The 14,826-nt window shown below is 42.6% G+C and overlaps 2 protein-coding genes across 2 annotated transcripts; both read right to left on the reverse strand.

Moving 5' to 3' along the window:
* Nucleotides 1-5,541: 5,541 nt before the first annotated feature.
* On the reverse strand, nucleotides 5,542-9,037 carry LOC109858715. The gene is made up of 9 exons (XM_020436233.1): nucleotides 8,813-9,037; nucleotides 8,498-8,701; nucleotides 7,843-8,397; nucleotides 7,528-7,703; nucleotides 7,332-7,410; nucleotides 6,923-7,249; nucleotides 6,308-6,816; nucleotides 5,971-6,194; nucleotides 5,542-5,843 (listed from the first exon to the last, which is right to left on the reverse strand). Exons 1-9 carry the CDS (start codon nucleotides 9,014-9,016, stop codon nucleotides 5,587-5,589), a joined length of 2,535 nt encoding a protein of 844 aa, XP_020291822.1. The 5' UTR covers nucleotides 9,017-9,037; the 3' UTR covers nucleotides 5,542-5,586.
* A 36-nt stretch (nucleotides 9,038-9,073) lies between these two features.
* Nucleotides 9,074-13,303, reverse strand: LOC109858716 (mannose-1-phosphate guanyltransferase alpha). The gene is made up of 6 exons (XM_020436234.1): nucleotides 13,077-13,303; nucleotides 12,315-12,891; nucleotides 11,950-12,226; nucleotides 11,606-11,870; nucleotides 9,500-11,528; nucleotides 9,074-9,117 (listed from the first exon to the last, which is right to left on the reverse strand). Exons 1-5 carry the CDS (start codon nucleotides 13,114-13,116, stop codon nucleotides 11,428-11,430), a joined length of 1,260 nt encoding a protein of 419 aa, XP_020291823.1. The 5' UTR covers nucleotides 13,117-13,303; the 3' UTR covers nucleotides 9,074-9,117; nucleotides 9,500-11,427.
* Between the last annotated feature and the right edge of the window lie 1,523 nt (nucleotides 13,304-14,826).

Genomic DNA, 14,826 nt, shown 5'->3' on the forward strand with positions numbered 1-14,826 from the left:
CTTGCGGATGCGGCGACGAAGAGGGCGTGTACGGAGACGCGGGCCTGAACGGACTGGGCGCGTTCGGTGCATTAACTCGTCCCGACCAATTGCCCGGAGGCGCGGAGCCTCCGGGCGGCCTCGACGGATGCTGTTGCGACATTTCGGATTACTTCCGACGGCTTTTAACTTCTCCTCGCGTCTCACAGCTCAGCATCGCTGCAAAGAAGAAAGACAAATTTTCGGTTTGTCGGAAAATAAAAAAAATATGAAGACGTCGCATATATGTCATTCGCTTATAAAATCAAACTCGAAAAAGGCGTCAACGACAAAAAAGGGACCTTCGGTCTTTCGAAACTTTAATCACGCGGCTTTTGACTGACAGCGGTAGTAAAGAAATATTTTTAGACTCAAATGAGAGAGTCTACAAATGAGCGAAATTTAAAGACACCAACTAAACTAACTCGGGATCGCATAATAGCATCAGCTATTCGACGTGGCACTTGGCCAAAAGTCTCTCAAAATAGGCTACCATCGCACGTACGTGTACCTATGAACTCTTGTACGCTAGAAAGAAGGCGTTCGCATGTAATAATAATTACCGCAATATCAAGAGAGTCACGTAATCGCAAACGTGCGCAAAAGAGAGGAGACCGCGGCTGGAGACACACGGTGAGATACACGGGCGAGCAGAAGAAGACACGAGTCTTCTGGACGAATCCAAACAATCGGGAAAACATCAAATGATTTTTTTTTTTTCGAATTTACGACGTTCTTTTTTTACCGACGTCACGTAATAATTTTTTTCCAAACGCGTTACGCGTTAGTTCGCCAATTTTCGCGCCTCGAGAAACTCTCGCGTTCGAGAGAGAGTCTTCTCTCTTTGTGTGTCTTCGCGCGAAGACTTCGCCGGTTGTTTAGAGTTCGTTGATACCAGAGAGAGAGAGAGAGAGAGAGAGAGAGATCTTGGCAATCGGAAATGGACAGTCTCTGTATCCACAGACCGTCTATTTACCTTCAGCCAGACGGTATCGAACGTGTCAACTCAACGCATAGAAATAGCCTTCGTCGATATATATCTTGTAATTATCTTCGTCGCTACCGTACCGCTACCGATCAATGTTTATTGTCGCATTGGCGTTGCATCAACGTGGGTGCCAATCGTTTTATCTGTATCGATTAATCGTCGGATCTGCGTCTTATCGCGTCTTGTAAACGCGAACAATATCGGTAATTGTCTGATGATGACGTCACTCGATGTCGAAACGGTATAATAAAAAAACAAAAAAAAATCTTTTGCGAATGTAGACAACAAAATTGTAAAAAAAACCCGTCCGTGTGTGCTTCCGCAATTACCCAGATGGCCAACTGAGTGCAACTTGCTGGCAACTTGCTGGCAACTTTTTGCTACAAATATTGCTCATATGTTTTCAGCAATGTAACAAAAGGGTGTATCATCTTTTCAATATGTTCTTGCCAGCAACAGTTTTCAAAATATAACAACAGCAAGTTTCCAACAATCTCATATCGGCAATATAAACTTTATATTATTTTTCTCAACTTATGAATAAAAATTATTGCCCACATATATTGCTCACATATTGCTGACTCACATATTGCTCACTTGTCATAAACATTGGCTGCAACAATTGATTGACGGTAAAACTCAGCATATTGATTCTGAATTGACAAGAACATTTTCGTTGCTTTAAATAACAAAAAACACAAGAGCAATTGGGCGAGCAACTTAATCTATATACAATGATTTGCTTTATATATTGAGTTTTCACATTTGGGGGGGGGGGGGCTATCTGGGTATTTATTTTTCACAGTCGGCTGAGTCGGACCCGACGATGTCTGGGCTGGGCTGGTCTTGAAGTCGCCGAAGCCGACTTTCACCTTATCCCTCGCGGTATTTCTGTAACGCGTCCCCTCGCGAATCCCCCCATTGTTTCGCCCAGGTATAATTTTACGGCTTGTGGCGTGCGCGCGAAAGAGGAAGTCTGGAAAGATAGATAGCGCGCGACCGAAGGCTAAAAATCTCGCTAAGCTCTTTTTAACCATCGTCGTCGGAGAGATACCGAGTAGCGTAGGCCGGTTAAATATAGCGCTATTTCTATTTTCGAGAATCAACGGGACACGGCAGGTCGTTTTTACTACACACACGCGTCCAAATTGCCGGCAGGTAAATGCGTTTCTCGCGAAATGACGATCGCGTCGGTAATTCGGAAACTTGACACGCAAATTAACGGCTCGGAAATCATCATCGTCATCGTCGCGCGCGCGTGGTCGTCGTCGTCGTCTGGTTTGGACTGTGTATCCGACTCGGCGATCCCGCCAGCGAAACTGAGAATCCACGAAGAGCGAATTGTGTGGATTTTCAGTGACTCTAAAAGGTGCGAGTAAAAAAACAAAAAAAAAACAAAAAAAAACGCAGCCTTACATTTTCAATTAAACGTAGCTTGTGAAACAAAAATGTACATTTGCACCGTTGTGCGAAAATAAAATCACGATCTTGCGGGAGAGACTGTCGACTGGAAATTGCGACACTTTAGGAAGTTAAAAAAAAAAATCACAATAAAAAAACAAAACAAACGTCTCAATTGGGACCGGACTAATTTTTTATTCGAGAGAAATAATTGTTGTTAAATATCACATTTGTTGAAGAGAATTAATTTTATCAGATGTGTCAATATGTCAAACGCAACAATTTGGTGTCTTAAGTATTTTTAAAACAATATGACTTTGAACTTCACGGGAAGAAAAGTCCTTCACGTGTCCTTCATACGTGGACAGATTTTACACGCAATTGTAAATAATTGTATATAATTAAAAAACAACAAGATCTCCGAGTGTATCATTATCGTCCATCACCGGATATAAAATTTGTCCAGGTGTGAAGAACTTTTTTCCCCGGTTATATCCGCGCGGAACATTCTCACACCTTCATTACGCGTTCATTAGACGTCACGCTAGTTACGTGCGTCCATTAGAAGTCTCTAATGGACGTTATGTCTCTGTGTGTGTGTGTGTGTGTGTGTGTGTGTGGATAAAAATACTTTGGTACATTTATTTTTTCAATAAATCCGGTCACTGGAACGCTCGTGTATTTGTGCACAACTTGTCCTTCTTCAAATTATTGTTTGACAAAAAAATTCCGCACACACGGGTGACGTTTGAAGCTTTCCCGTCCTGTCCCAAAAGAGATATAAATATTGAAAACAGTCAGTTTCTCTTTGAGAATTGTATTATAGTTTTCGTGCAACATTGTGCAACGCACGACGATCTCCCGAAGAACGTGGATTTCAAACTCGACTGTAAAAAACATGAAAGAGAGTCTTTGGTGATAATCTTGGTGTTCGCTCATCTCGCTCACAAAAATTTGCCAAGTTTTACAAGTTAAAAAAAAAAATCATCCAAGTCGTCGGCTTTTCTGAAGGAAATTTTTTCAATGTCTTTTTGTTCTGGCACTTGAAATTGCATATCATATTATCAGCACGCGTGATGGATTAATTAATCTGTTGCAATTTGAATGCGAAAGACAAAAAGCTTGGCGGAACAACAACAATCGAACATTACTAAACTCTTTGCAAGAACTCTTGCGCGCAGTAACGTGCAGAAACATACATACATGTAGCTTAGGAAAAATACCCAAGTGCGCAACCGCGTTCGCGTAAACAGCTCGTCGCGCCAATCCGGGATTTTTTTTTTTTTTTATCGCAAGAAACGCGTTAATACACGCGTGCAATAAAAATCAAGATAAAAATCACGAGCGAACGTTTAAAAAAAAAAAAAACACCGAGAAGTTCCGACCTAGCTCGCGGGAAAAATAAAAGACTAAAAAAATTTGCGAGAGAGAGAGAGAGAGAGAGCGATTTCTCGGACGGATTACTGGAGAAATTCTACACACAGATGGAGGATTTTCTCTGCCAGTTGTGTGTTAACGGTTCACTGGATCCTGGACCTCGGACGCTGCATCCAAAAATAAGATCTCTCTGCCGAATTGATGATCAGAAATAGTCGGCGTTCGGAATGGATTTACTGACAGACAGAGAGAGAGAATTGCCTCTCCGCACCGCTCGAGTTGCCGGTCACAATTATTATTGGAACCTCCATCCTCATCTATCGCAACGTGACATCATCGGCATCAGCGTTGCGGGCGCTAATACGTTGCTGTTAAGTAAATTGAATCTTGCCATGACTCAATCCCGGTGTAGTGTTCATTCATTCGAGACTTCTCGCGTAGGGAATTTGATTCATTAATTTACTCTCTCTATCTCGAGACACACGCTGCACACAAAAATAATCGATACAAAAATGATCGTCGTATTAAAAATTACTTCGCTCGCTCTAGTCTAGAAACCAACCTCGAGTGCTCGCTACGGAGATTGAGAATTTGAATGATCGGCGCAATTGGGGGGGGGGGTGAGATTGCGAACTACTTAGGGAGAGAACAATTTGATTTGTAACTTACCGTTAAATATCCAGGAATACTCGATACGATCCGACAACGGGACGCGGATCTGGACCTCACACGCGAGCTAGATTTGTTTTATTCTCCCAAGGGGGAAAAAGAGGAGAAGAAATAGATAAAATCTTAGTCCAGAGAAGTCCGGTTCTAGTCGTTGGATGTTGAGTTCACTGCAAAACTCGCAACTACCGAACGCGAGCGAGGAACCTTCGATCGAAAGTGTCGAAAAAAACAGAGGGAAGTCGATCTCTTTCTCTCTCCGTACGTGGATCACGACGCGTGGACCACGGAGAGACTGGTGGATCATCGATCCAGAATCGGCGTCGCGACGTTCGCCCTTTCTCTCTCTCTCTCTTTCTCTCTTGCCGTCCGCATTTATATTTAACTTTGGCATCACTCGACATTTGACTTTAGCAGCGGTGCTCGTCGTCTCCTCTCGGGAGCTCTCCAACGATGTCTCGCCCTCATTCTCGCCCGCCTTGTCCTCCGCGCGTTCTCTTCCCTGCTTTTTTTCGTTTTCGCTCCTTCCGCTCCGCGCTTGAAGAAACGCGGTTGCGAGGTGACGGCGCCGATGTCGAAGCGGCTATTATCACCGGTGAGCCAATGGACGGTCGCTCATCGATAATTTTGGTCGCTCATCACAAAAATGCGTCCGGTGACGCGTAGCTGTGAAATAAATGATCGGACGTGCTTCTTCTCGCGGAAACGAGCTCACGCGAGCCCGCGATATTCATACGTACGCGTACATAAAATTTTCTTTGCATCAAGATGCGGCGAAAAACGCTTTTACAAATTTAGTCTTTGCGATATCGAATTGGTCCAGTCGATCGAGACGCGTCGCGTCCAGTTTTTTTTTTTTTTTTTGAGAAACTGGAACCAATTTCTGCGTCGCCAACTCTTCTACTTAAAACTACGAGGGAAACGGATTCTAAATCTCCGTCGCGTCTTAAGAAATTACAAACATTGGGATCGCGTTTGCAGTTTTCGACGCTTTGTTTTCTCAACGGGAGCAATTTGGTTTTTTCGGGAAAATCTTCGCAAGCGCGCGAATAAATACAAAGCGTGACGTTTATTTTATAATTTATGTATATATATATATATATATATATGTTATCGACATACACAATATGTATAACTTAAAGTTTCGTTTCGTGTTTAACTCGGGTTCTAAACAATTGACTTGGACGCAAGGCACTGTAGGAATTATTTGGATAACAATTGCTAGGCGCGACGTTGGCCGCGTCGCAGTTCGAATTGAGATTGTCGTTGCTTCTCTCGTTGTTCTCGTAAACGTGACCCCTTTGCAAGATCTCGTGATGATGATTGGTGATCTTGGTTCGAATTTGCGCCTCCGAATCGGTCTCGTCCTCGTTATCGGCGCTGTCCACGTCGCCTGGAAAACATTTCGGTTGGCTACGTTAAAAAAACACGGGGAGGAAAGAAACAAAATCTTCTCGAACGCGCAAGAGACGAGATAACGAAATAAGAAACCAGAAATATAAGCCAACCAGAGAGCTCACCGTCAGAACTGTTAGTGGACGGTAAATAAAAGCGTGAGGGCAGCAACTTGTTATTTCCCGCGCGACGTTCTCGCGCGACGCTCGGATGATTGTACTTGAACTCACGTGGGAGCGTGTAGCTTCTGGGCAACGAGACCTGGCTACCTTCCATGTCACTGACTCCCGCTTCTCCCTCACCTTCACCCTTGGAACTTTCCTCGATGCCGTTTTGATTCGCGTGTAATCTGAACAGATGAGAAGAGAGAGTTCAAAAACTTGATTTGACATCTGTCTAAAAAATCCGGATCTAAAATGTCCGGCCGCACAAACAAGACGTACCAAGAAAATTTTCTATTACCTGTGGCTGATGATGTGTCCGGGCGGAGACCAGTGAGAATATTGATGCGACAGACATCGCGGAGCCAGCAATATCTCCGGCGTGTCCGCTCGTTCACGCTGCGGCGCCGCTCTCCACAAATTCGAGGGATGTTGATTGGGATAGTACGGGGAAGAAGGCGGCGGAGGTAGGAGACAGTGCATTTTTACGGGCGGCCAGGACGACAGGGCGCCGCCGTTGGTTTGTTCGGGAATCGACGTTGACGTAAACAGAGGAGAACTCGGAGAGGTGTGAAGCTTCGTGTTGGGCGGTGGTTGCTGATTCGACGCGGACGGCGAGGACGAGAACGAGGACGTTGAAGCGGACGGAGGTGGGAACAACTTGCCCTCCTTGATCTCTTCCTGTATGGCTCGCAATTCGCGCAATTGCTGCTGCTTCTTCTCCTTCAGTTTCTCACGTATCAGTGTGACGTTCAACGAACCGCCGACCGCCATGTCGGTCTCGTCCTTTTGCTCGTTCGAAACGTTGCTCTGCAACGGAGAGAGAGAGAGAGTTACATCAACGTTACGTTGTAATAGCAACTCATAAATTGCAACAACGTATCATTAACGAAAAAGATACGTTGCGAATATTTACTTGTACTATGTTGAAAGAGGAAATGGGCTTCTTCCAGAACGGAATAAGCTGCCGCGACCCGTTGGCCACGTTGAGCCACTGTTTCGAGTCGCCCACCGCCGTCACAGAGCTCATCACGCTACCCGTTTGCGACTGTGGCGGCGGCGGAGGCACGAAGGTGGTCGGTTTCTTCTTCTTGCGATTCGGATTAACCGCGGTCGGGTTCGCGAAACGACAATTGAACACGCCCGGTATACCGCCGTTGCTCAACTTCATCTTTCTCATCCCGATGCCAATATCGACCTTCTTCTCCTCGTTGTAATCCGCTTGTTTCTCTTCCACGTTGTCCTGAAAGAATTTCGAACGTTTAACTCACATATACAACGGTGTCTCTTTCTCTTTTGAAGAAAAAGACAAATTGCATTGTTACCTGATTGGACAGCGTGGTGAGATTTGAACCGGTCATTCTTCCGCCAGCTTCATATCGCAATCTCCTCACGTGAAAAAATCTGCAACACCACGGTAACTTGCAATACGATCGTCAGGTGTTCAAAAAAAAAACATCAACTACAAGACTACAATCTCGCCGTATTTGACGATATTACATTACACGGTGTCTGACTTACCTGTAATAGAGGCCCATGAAAAACATACCACCAAAAAACAAAGCTATAATAACGAGTACTAGAGTAACCGGGTGTAGATGATGCTGATGAGGCAACAGATCGGCGCGATTAACGCCGGCCATCCACACGCCGACGAGTAAGCCGTTTTCTAAGAACATTACGGTATAAAATATAACCTGCAGAGAAAATAACATAGAGAAGACGTTTTTAATATGAAGATTCACAAAAAAACACAAATTTCTGAACGTATTTGTGAAACACAAACGTGACAAACAAACAAAACGCACGTTTTTTTTTGCACGTACGTGTACTAACCATTTTTTGACGATGATTCGTCTCGTGCAGATTAACGTACGCGAATATGTACACGAATGCTAGAACGGAAGCGAGAAAAGTCTTTCTCAGAAGCGGCAACCGCTCGCCGCCGTGAAACAGTCCGTCGGGGGTGAGCAAGAGCCACGTCAACATGGACAACCAGTGAAGTGCCATCACTATCAACAGCCACTGTCCGCCGTAGAGCGAAGCGTAAGCAACCAGTGCCCCGACACGAGCACTCACCGTACCCAAACGCCAGAACAACTGCGCCAGTACTCCCAACCATGTCAGTACCAAACGTTCGAGATTACGAAGACGCGCGGCACCCTTGCTGAAACTAGCCACCGCCCAGCACACACTCCACAAGGAAAGTCCCGCGGACACTAACGTCAATTTGGCCAGTTTACTGCCGTCCTTGCTCTCGTTTTCCTTTGGTTTACCGGTTACTATCTCACCGTCCTCGGCGGCGCCCAGCAACACGTAAAGCTGCAGAAGCAGCATCGGAGCGGCCTCACAAAACGCATGTATCAGTCGCAATACGCAAAGTTCTCTCACCTGAAAGAAAAACAGAAACTAATGTATAATGTAAAGACGCGAAATATGAAAGAAATAACTGATTGATTAAAAGATTCTTTTTCTCGCTAAAAACACTTGCCTCATGCTTCACATAAGTTAAATTCACTGGGATAAATAACTTGAAGTATCTCCATAGAACACCGATTTGAGTAGAATGAAGTAACAGAACACAGCCTACAGTCCAGTTGCCAATCTTTTTCACCGGACTCACGTCGCAATCGTCTAATGTGTTTTTTGTCAATTTACCTCTGGCTCCCCATAGATACCATCGTAAACTGACAATCTGCAAAGACAATTGCAATCAAAAATTATGACAAGTATAAATTAATAAAGAACACGCGATGCGCGAACAAGAGATAAAATCTTTTATTCGTTATATAAAGAAGATACCAACCTGGGAAATAATTAGCGAAGTGACTATGAAAGTGATGCTCAGAGGAAACAATATGGGCGGTGTTATTGTCTGATGAGCTAGGGCGTATACCATAGCAAAATCAAAAACAACATCGCAGAAGTAAGACGCTAATGAGATAATGTTAAACAGCACATCACACAAGGGCAAAAATTCATGCTGATGTGACTGATGACTCTGGGCCATAATGGGCTTTTATCGCCCATTTGGAATAGTTGACAGTTTTTTTTTTTTTTTTCTTTCTTTATCTCAGTCTTGTCAAAATCCACTTACGCACACTTAATAAACTGAAAACATAACATAAGTGACATTCACTCGCACACACAAGCGTTTAGTTAAGAAACATTGTCGTACAAAATAAAATTGCAAGAGGAAAACAACAATAAATGCAAAAAATATCTTTGTAAAATTACTGGTAAAAAATATAGGTATATTTTTCTTATAAAAAAATATATTTATAAATATAGATATATTTTTTCTACTTTTATTGGTCCTCTTGCTTGTGAAATTTTATTTAACAAATAGATTTATACATGCATATATTTTTTAAAACCAATTTTTTTTTTTTTTTTTTTTTAATATCTTTCGTGTTACACACATGTATTGCACAAGATGCGTGTTAAAAAAAATATTCTTATACAAATGCAAATGAGCAATAATTTGTTGTACCATGGATCACAATAGTGGATTTAGTGTTTTATCCGTTACGTGTGTATCCGTAGACAAAACTGACATCTCGCTCTCTCTCTCTCTCGCGAGATCCGCGCGATTTGTGCGATTCTCTCTTGCTCGCCGCATTCAAAAATCCGCAAGCACACCCGCACACTCACTCGCGGTGAGTTCGAACGATTTTTTTTTTTTTTTGTTTTTGTTTTTTAAAAGCCAGTAGCGCAGCAATAAGGAAAACACGCAACAATGTCGGCGGCGCCGCCGCTTGTAGCGCGCAGCGTGAGATCGCGTGCTCGCTCAGCGCATTCCGCGCGTGTCATTGACGAGCGCCCGAGCGGCTATCACAAAAATCACTCTCCCGATCCGGATGCTGGATGCCCTCGTCGTAGCCGCGCCGCTCGCGGGAAAGTAGGCTCGAGCGCGCAGGTATGCGCGGAATCTCGCCCGCGCTCTCCCGTCCGTCCGTTCGTCCGTCCGCGCGTTTTCAGAGAACGCGCATTTTTCCACTCTTCGTTTCGAATCGTCGTCCCAAGTTCTCCCGTCGTAGCTCGTCGATTTGTTTCGCGCGTTGATCTTTCTTCTCTAGGACGCGTCGTCGCCGCATTCGTCTCCGCATCGTTGTTTTCCGTTAAGGTGACCGCTCGCGGCATGCCGCATCTTTTTTAAAAAAGCTGTCGCGGCAAATCCCCGTGTGCGTTGTACCACGAAGCCCTCGCGAGCACACAATGTCATCCCACGCATACCGCAACCAGTTGATGTACCTGTTGATTCGGTTCGACTCGATGCGGGGCTGCTATTTCATCACGGTGCTTTCTCTTTGTCGCTCTCGCACACGTTCGCTCGCGCGAACGTTCAGCGCCTCCGGTGAGGAATGCGAGACCGAGTCCACCACCACCACACGCTCTCCGGAGGATTTTTTTTCCGGTTACTCGGTTCTCTCCACGTCGCGGGCATCGCCGCGATACGATCCTCCTCGCGGCTCTCCGTCCACTCTCTCCGCGGCGCATCATCCGATATCTTCCGGAAGGGAAACGGGGCCCTTCTTTCTCTCTCTCTCTCTCCAACGCGCGTAGGGAGGAAAAGCTTCTATTTCTCCTTCGGAACGCGTTACCGGAGGGAGGGATCGCCTGTAGGATTAACTCTTGATCTCGTTAAAACTCCGTCATTTCTTGCTTAGAAATGTTCATTTATTCATATGTACAAATATATAATGTATATATGTATATGTATATATATTTGCTATATACATAAACAAATTCCGTGGCACGACTATTTATATATAATACAAAAACTTTGTGCTTTCTCGTTGTAACTTACACGACGCACATGTAAAACGCGCTTTAATATATATAAAATGCTTTTGTAGTAATTTTATATCACAAAATTATTGTGTGTTTCACAATTTATATATATATATATATATTATATATTATATTATATATATATATATATATTATATAATACAACACTTCCGGAGATCAAAAGTCCTTCGCGCGCAAAGACAAATTCTGTGTCTAAAGCTACGTCCGAATTTACATAAATTTTGAAATCATTTGCGAGATTGACAGGATGTTGTAAATGACGGTTAATTTTATACTCGATCGGAGAACTTGTATCCGTGTACGCGAAGGACTTTCTTCCTGGGTTAAATATAAAAAATTACATGTGCATCACTTTGAGTCATTTGTACACCTCGTGACATACGTACCTCCGTCGACCGGATGATCACCGGAGGATCACATTGCGTCGCTAATACGCGTTTATAAAAGTTTTATACACAACCTTTTTTTTCTTTTTATATAAAAAAAGATCAGAAGGCAACAAAAGCCCGAGAGTTAGTTAGGCTTCCGCGGTCGAGACACGGCGTTAATATAAATAGCAGTCTCTCTTTTTTACATTTATATAGCAGTGTGACGGTGGAGGATAAGTCAAAGAATAATCTCGTTCTTGTAATTTCTCGTCAGCTCCTTATGCGGAAGAACAATCGAATTCAACAAGATCTTTTCCGCGGCCAAGCTCACACTAGTGCCTATAAACAATAAGAACTGTATGTATAAATTTTCGTTGCGTGTTAAAAGTCGAGTTAACAAGTTAATTTTTTTTTACCAAGTATCGTGATGGAAGGATTGAGCTTTCCGTTGACGTTGAACAACGGCAAATTCTCCATCTTCGCGAACGGTTTGTTGGGATTCGGATCGCAAGGAGTTCCCTCGACGCGCGCCCACTCGCCCACATTGGTGCCCGTTCCTATAATGCTGTGCAAAATGAGAGAATGGGCCTGTACGTGCGCATTGGCCAATACAATTGACTCTCGGATTCTAACACCAGGTCCGATGGTTGTGTTCGGGCCTACGCTTACATTTGGACCTAGCTGTGTGAAAGGAGTTAGACGTTTTTTTCTAAATAAATGTCAACACAGTGTTGAAAAAAGTCATCGCCATGTGTATTACCATAGAAGTTGGATGTACGGTAGCTGACGGATGAATATATACGTCTCCTATGATGTTGCAAGAATCACTGCTCGTGGAGGAGAGACGACTCGGTTGTTTCTGCTTGTAAAGAGCCAGGTAATGTCGATTGGCGTATATAGCGGAACCCGCGGTCTTTACCTGCGACCACCATCTGAATACGGGCAACGCGAACAATCGTCCAGATCCCGCCAAACGCGTAAGTATGTCCTGCTCGAACGCTATGTGCGCCGGATCTCTGCCGTTGCAGCACAACTGCCTGCGAATTCCAACACCAACAAAATTGCATCAAACAACATTTTGCGAGATCAGATCAGAAAACTAAATGATTAATGCGAGAGCGTTACATTATGTTCTCTTGCTGCTGATTAGCGTGAAACACATCTCCCATTGTTTGAAAGATTTCGGGAGACGCGAGATATACTCCGCAGTTGATCAGAGTCGACACAAACGTCGAGGGTTTCTCCACATAATGAGCTATTTCCCCATCTTTTCCCAAAACCATACAGCCGTAATTTAAAGACTGCTGTCGAGTGGCCTCCGTCGCCATGACCGTCAGCAATGCCTGCTTCTTGCTGTGAAACTCCAACATTTCCAGCAAAGGAAAATCGGCGCAAACATCTCCGTTCATGATGAAAAAGTACGTCGGGCTGCCCGAACGTATTTGATCGCGAAAATGATACATGCCACCCGCTGTTCCCAGAGGAGTAAACTCCTGCAGATATCTGATAATTATACCATATGTGGTTGACATCTCTCGTATGAATTGAGCCAAATCGTTTTTGGAATACGCTCCAATTATCAAAACTTCGCTAAGACCGGGAACTTTGGTACAAGCCTCGATGTGATGTTGTATCATAGGCAATCCGGCCACAGGAAACAACGGCTTTGGAATATCCAGGGACAAAGGTCTAAATCTCGTTCCTATATAAAAACATACAAAAACATAAATGTAACTCGCAAACTTAGAAAAATCTATATCTTTTTGCTTAACAAAACTATAGTCACCTAATTAACATTGCGTGACAGTTTTAAATAATCTTAAGTATTTTGTTACACACATTTTCTTTCTTTTAAATAAAATAAGTAAATCTCTCTATCGCACAAACCTTTCAAGGGACCTCCAATTAAAATAACAGCCTTCAGCATAATTGCGCAAAGTTTTTAAATTTTCTTCTAGAACTAAAAAAAATATAGTTTTCTTTCGATTACGCGACGGCAATTGCCGATTAGGCATCTAAAAATAAATCTACAAAACCAAAAATGTGTTTAATTCCGGCAGTACACGTATGTGACAGATTCATATGATCCGAAAACGTTCCGACGTGTAAATATATACAGAGAGAGAAGACTGAGAGAGGCCAGGCCTTACAAGAGAACGTGTAATCGCTTTTCCGATTTGCAAGCCAGCGCCAATGCCCATGAGTGGTGCATATTGGCAACTACGTAGCCATATCCGCAAACGTCTAGTCGGTACGTACGTTATGTTCAAACGTGGACATGGTTCTATTCCGAGCTCACTGCTAAAGCCACGTGACTTTGGTCAAGAAGTTTGTTTTTTTTTTTTTACCTGAACTGGCTGCACTAGTCCAGAGTTCATCATTGGGTGCGTTCAGACAACTCAACGGTTGAGAGATCATCGCTTATGATAGGATTATTCTTCAAAATCTGATGCGGTTCCAAAAGTACGATCCAATCAGAAGTGATTATCTCTCAACCGTTGTGCAACTGTTGAGTTGTCTGAACGCACCCATTTTCACTCGACATTGGAAGAAGAAAGATAAAAACTCTGAACTAAAGTAGCCAGTTCAGATAAAAAGAACAGACCTAAGGTTTCTGTCTGCAAATACTAAACTGCGTTCACTTTGAAAACAGAATGGGTGCGTTCAGACAACTCAACAGTTGCACAACGGTTGAGAGATAATCACTTCTGATTGGGTCATACTTGTGGAACCGCTGTAGATTTTGAAGAATAGTCCTATCATAAGTGATGATCTCTCAACCGTTGTCTGAACGCACCCAATTTTACTGTGCATAAAGCCTGTTCTACATTGATCGCGAACGCAAACGCAAGAAATAGATCTCGTAGAATTGACCAATCACGCTGGTCAATTGGCTGATTTGATCAATACGATTAGTCAATTCTACCAGACCTGTTCCTTGCGTTTGCGCTTCCAATCAATGTAGAACAGGCTTAAAGTGAAAAAGTTTTCTAATACAAAATTCGCAAATCAATCAAGTTTTCCTACATCAGGCTACTCTCCTCAAATTAATTAATTTATTTAATATATATATTAAATATATATATATATATTTTAATATACGCATTCGGCAATTTTGTATAAACAGAAGCATTGAAATCCTATAGTTAAACTCTACCGATTCCGGCATAAGTTAACAGTTATTGCCAGCATAAACTAGGCCTTATAATAATACATTTACAATTGTATAATTATAATATAATGTGTATATATATATAATATATACTATATATAATATATATTACAATATATTATATCCCTAAATGCAATATATTGCAGATTTTGACGTATAGCGTCATTTGCAATTTTACATTATTCTAGGAAGTTTTCACAAAATCCCTAAACTCGATACTTGCAGATTTCGACGTATCGAAATATTTGCAATTATCCTCAAATCTTAAGGACTTTTTGAAAACTCCTTAGAATCGATAAATTGAAAATTTTGACGTATCGAAACATTCTCAGTTTAAACGATTCTAGGAACTTTTACATTATATTATTATATATTATTATATATATATATATATTATAAGTTTTATAATATAATATTAAATTCCATATATATTATTATATATTATTGTAAATATACTTTACTCAT

The sequence above is a fragment of the Pseudomyrmex gracilis genome, unplaced genomic scaffold (genome assembly GCF_002006095.1).
Source record: "Pseudomyrmex gracilis isolate BER0280 unplaced genomic scaffold, ASM200609v1 scaffold_220, whole genome shotgun sequence".
NCBI classification, from domain to species: domain Eukaryota; kingdom Metazoa; phylum Arthropoda; class Insecta; order Hymenoptera; family Formicidae; genus Pseudomyrmex; species Pseudomyrmex gracilis.

Excerpts from the sequence above, each read along its gene's own strand:
- LOC109858715 (XM_020436233.1), bottom strand. The coding sequence starts at position 9,016 with ATGGCCCAGAGTCATCAGTCACATCAGCATGAATTTTTGCCCTTGTGT. Across the intron at positions 8,702-8,812 it reads CTTCGCTAATTATTTCCCAG|ATTGTCAGTTTACGATGGTA; the intron begins GTTGGTATCTTC and ends TTGTCTTTGCAG. Across the intron at positions 7,250-7,331 it reads TCACCACGCTGTCCAATCAG|GACAACGTGGAAGAGAAACA; the intron begins GTAACAATGCAA and ends AAATTCTTTCAG.
- LOC109858716 (XM_020436234.1), bottom strand. The coding sequence starts at position 13,116 with ATGCTGAAGGCTGTTATTTTAATTGGAGGTCCCTTGAAAG. Across the intron at positions 11,871-11,949 it reads CCGTACATCCAACTTCTATG|CTAGGTCCAAATGTAAGCGT; the intron begins GTAATACACATG and ends CCTTTCACACAG. Across the intron at positions 11,529-11,605 it reads TCCTTCCATCACGATACTTG|GCACTAGTGTGAGCTTGGCC; the intron begins GTAAAAAAAAAT and ends TATTGTTTATAG.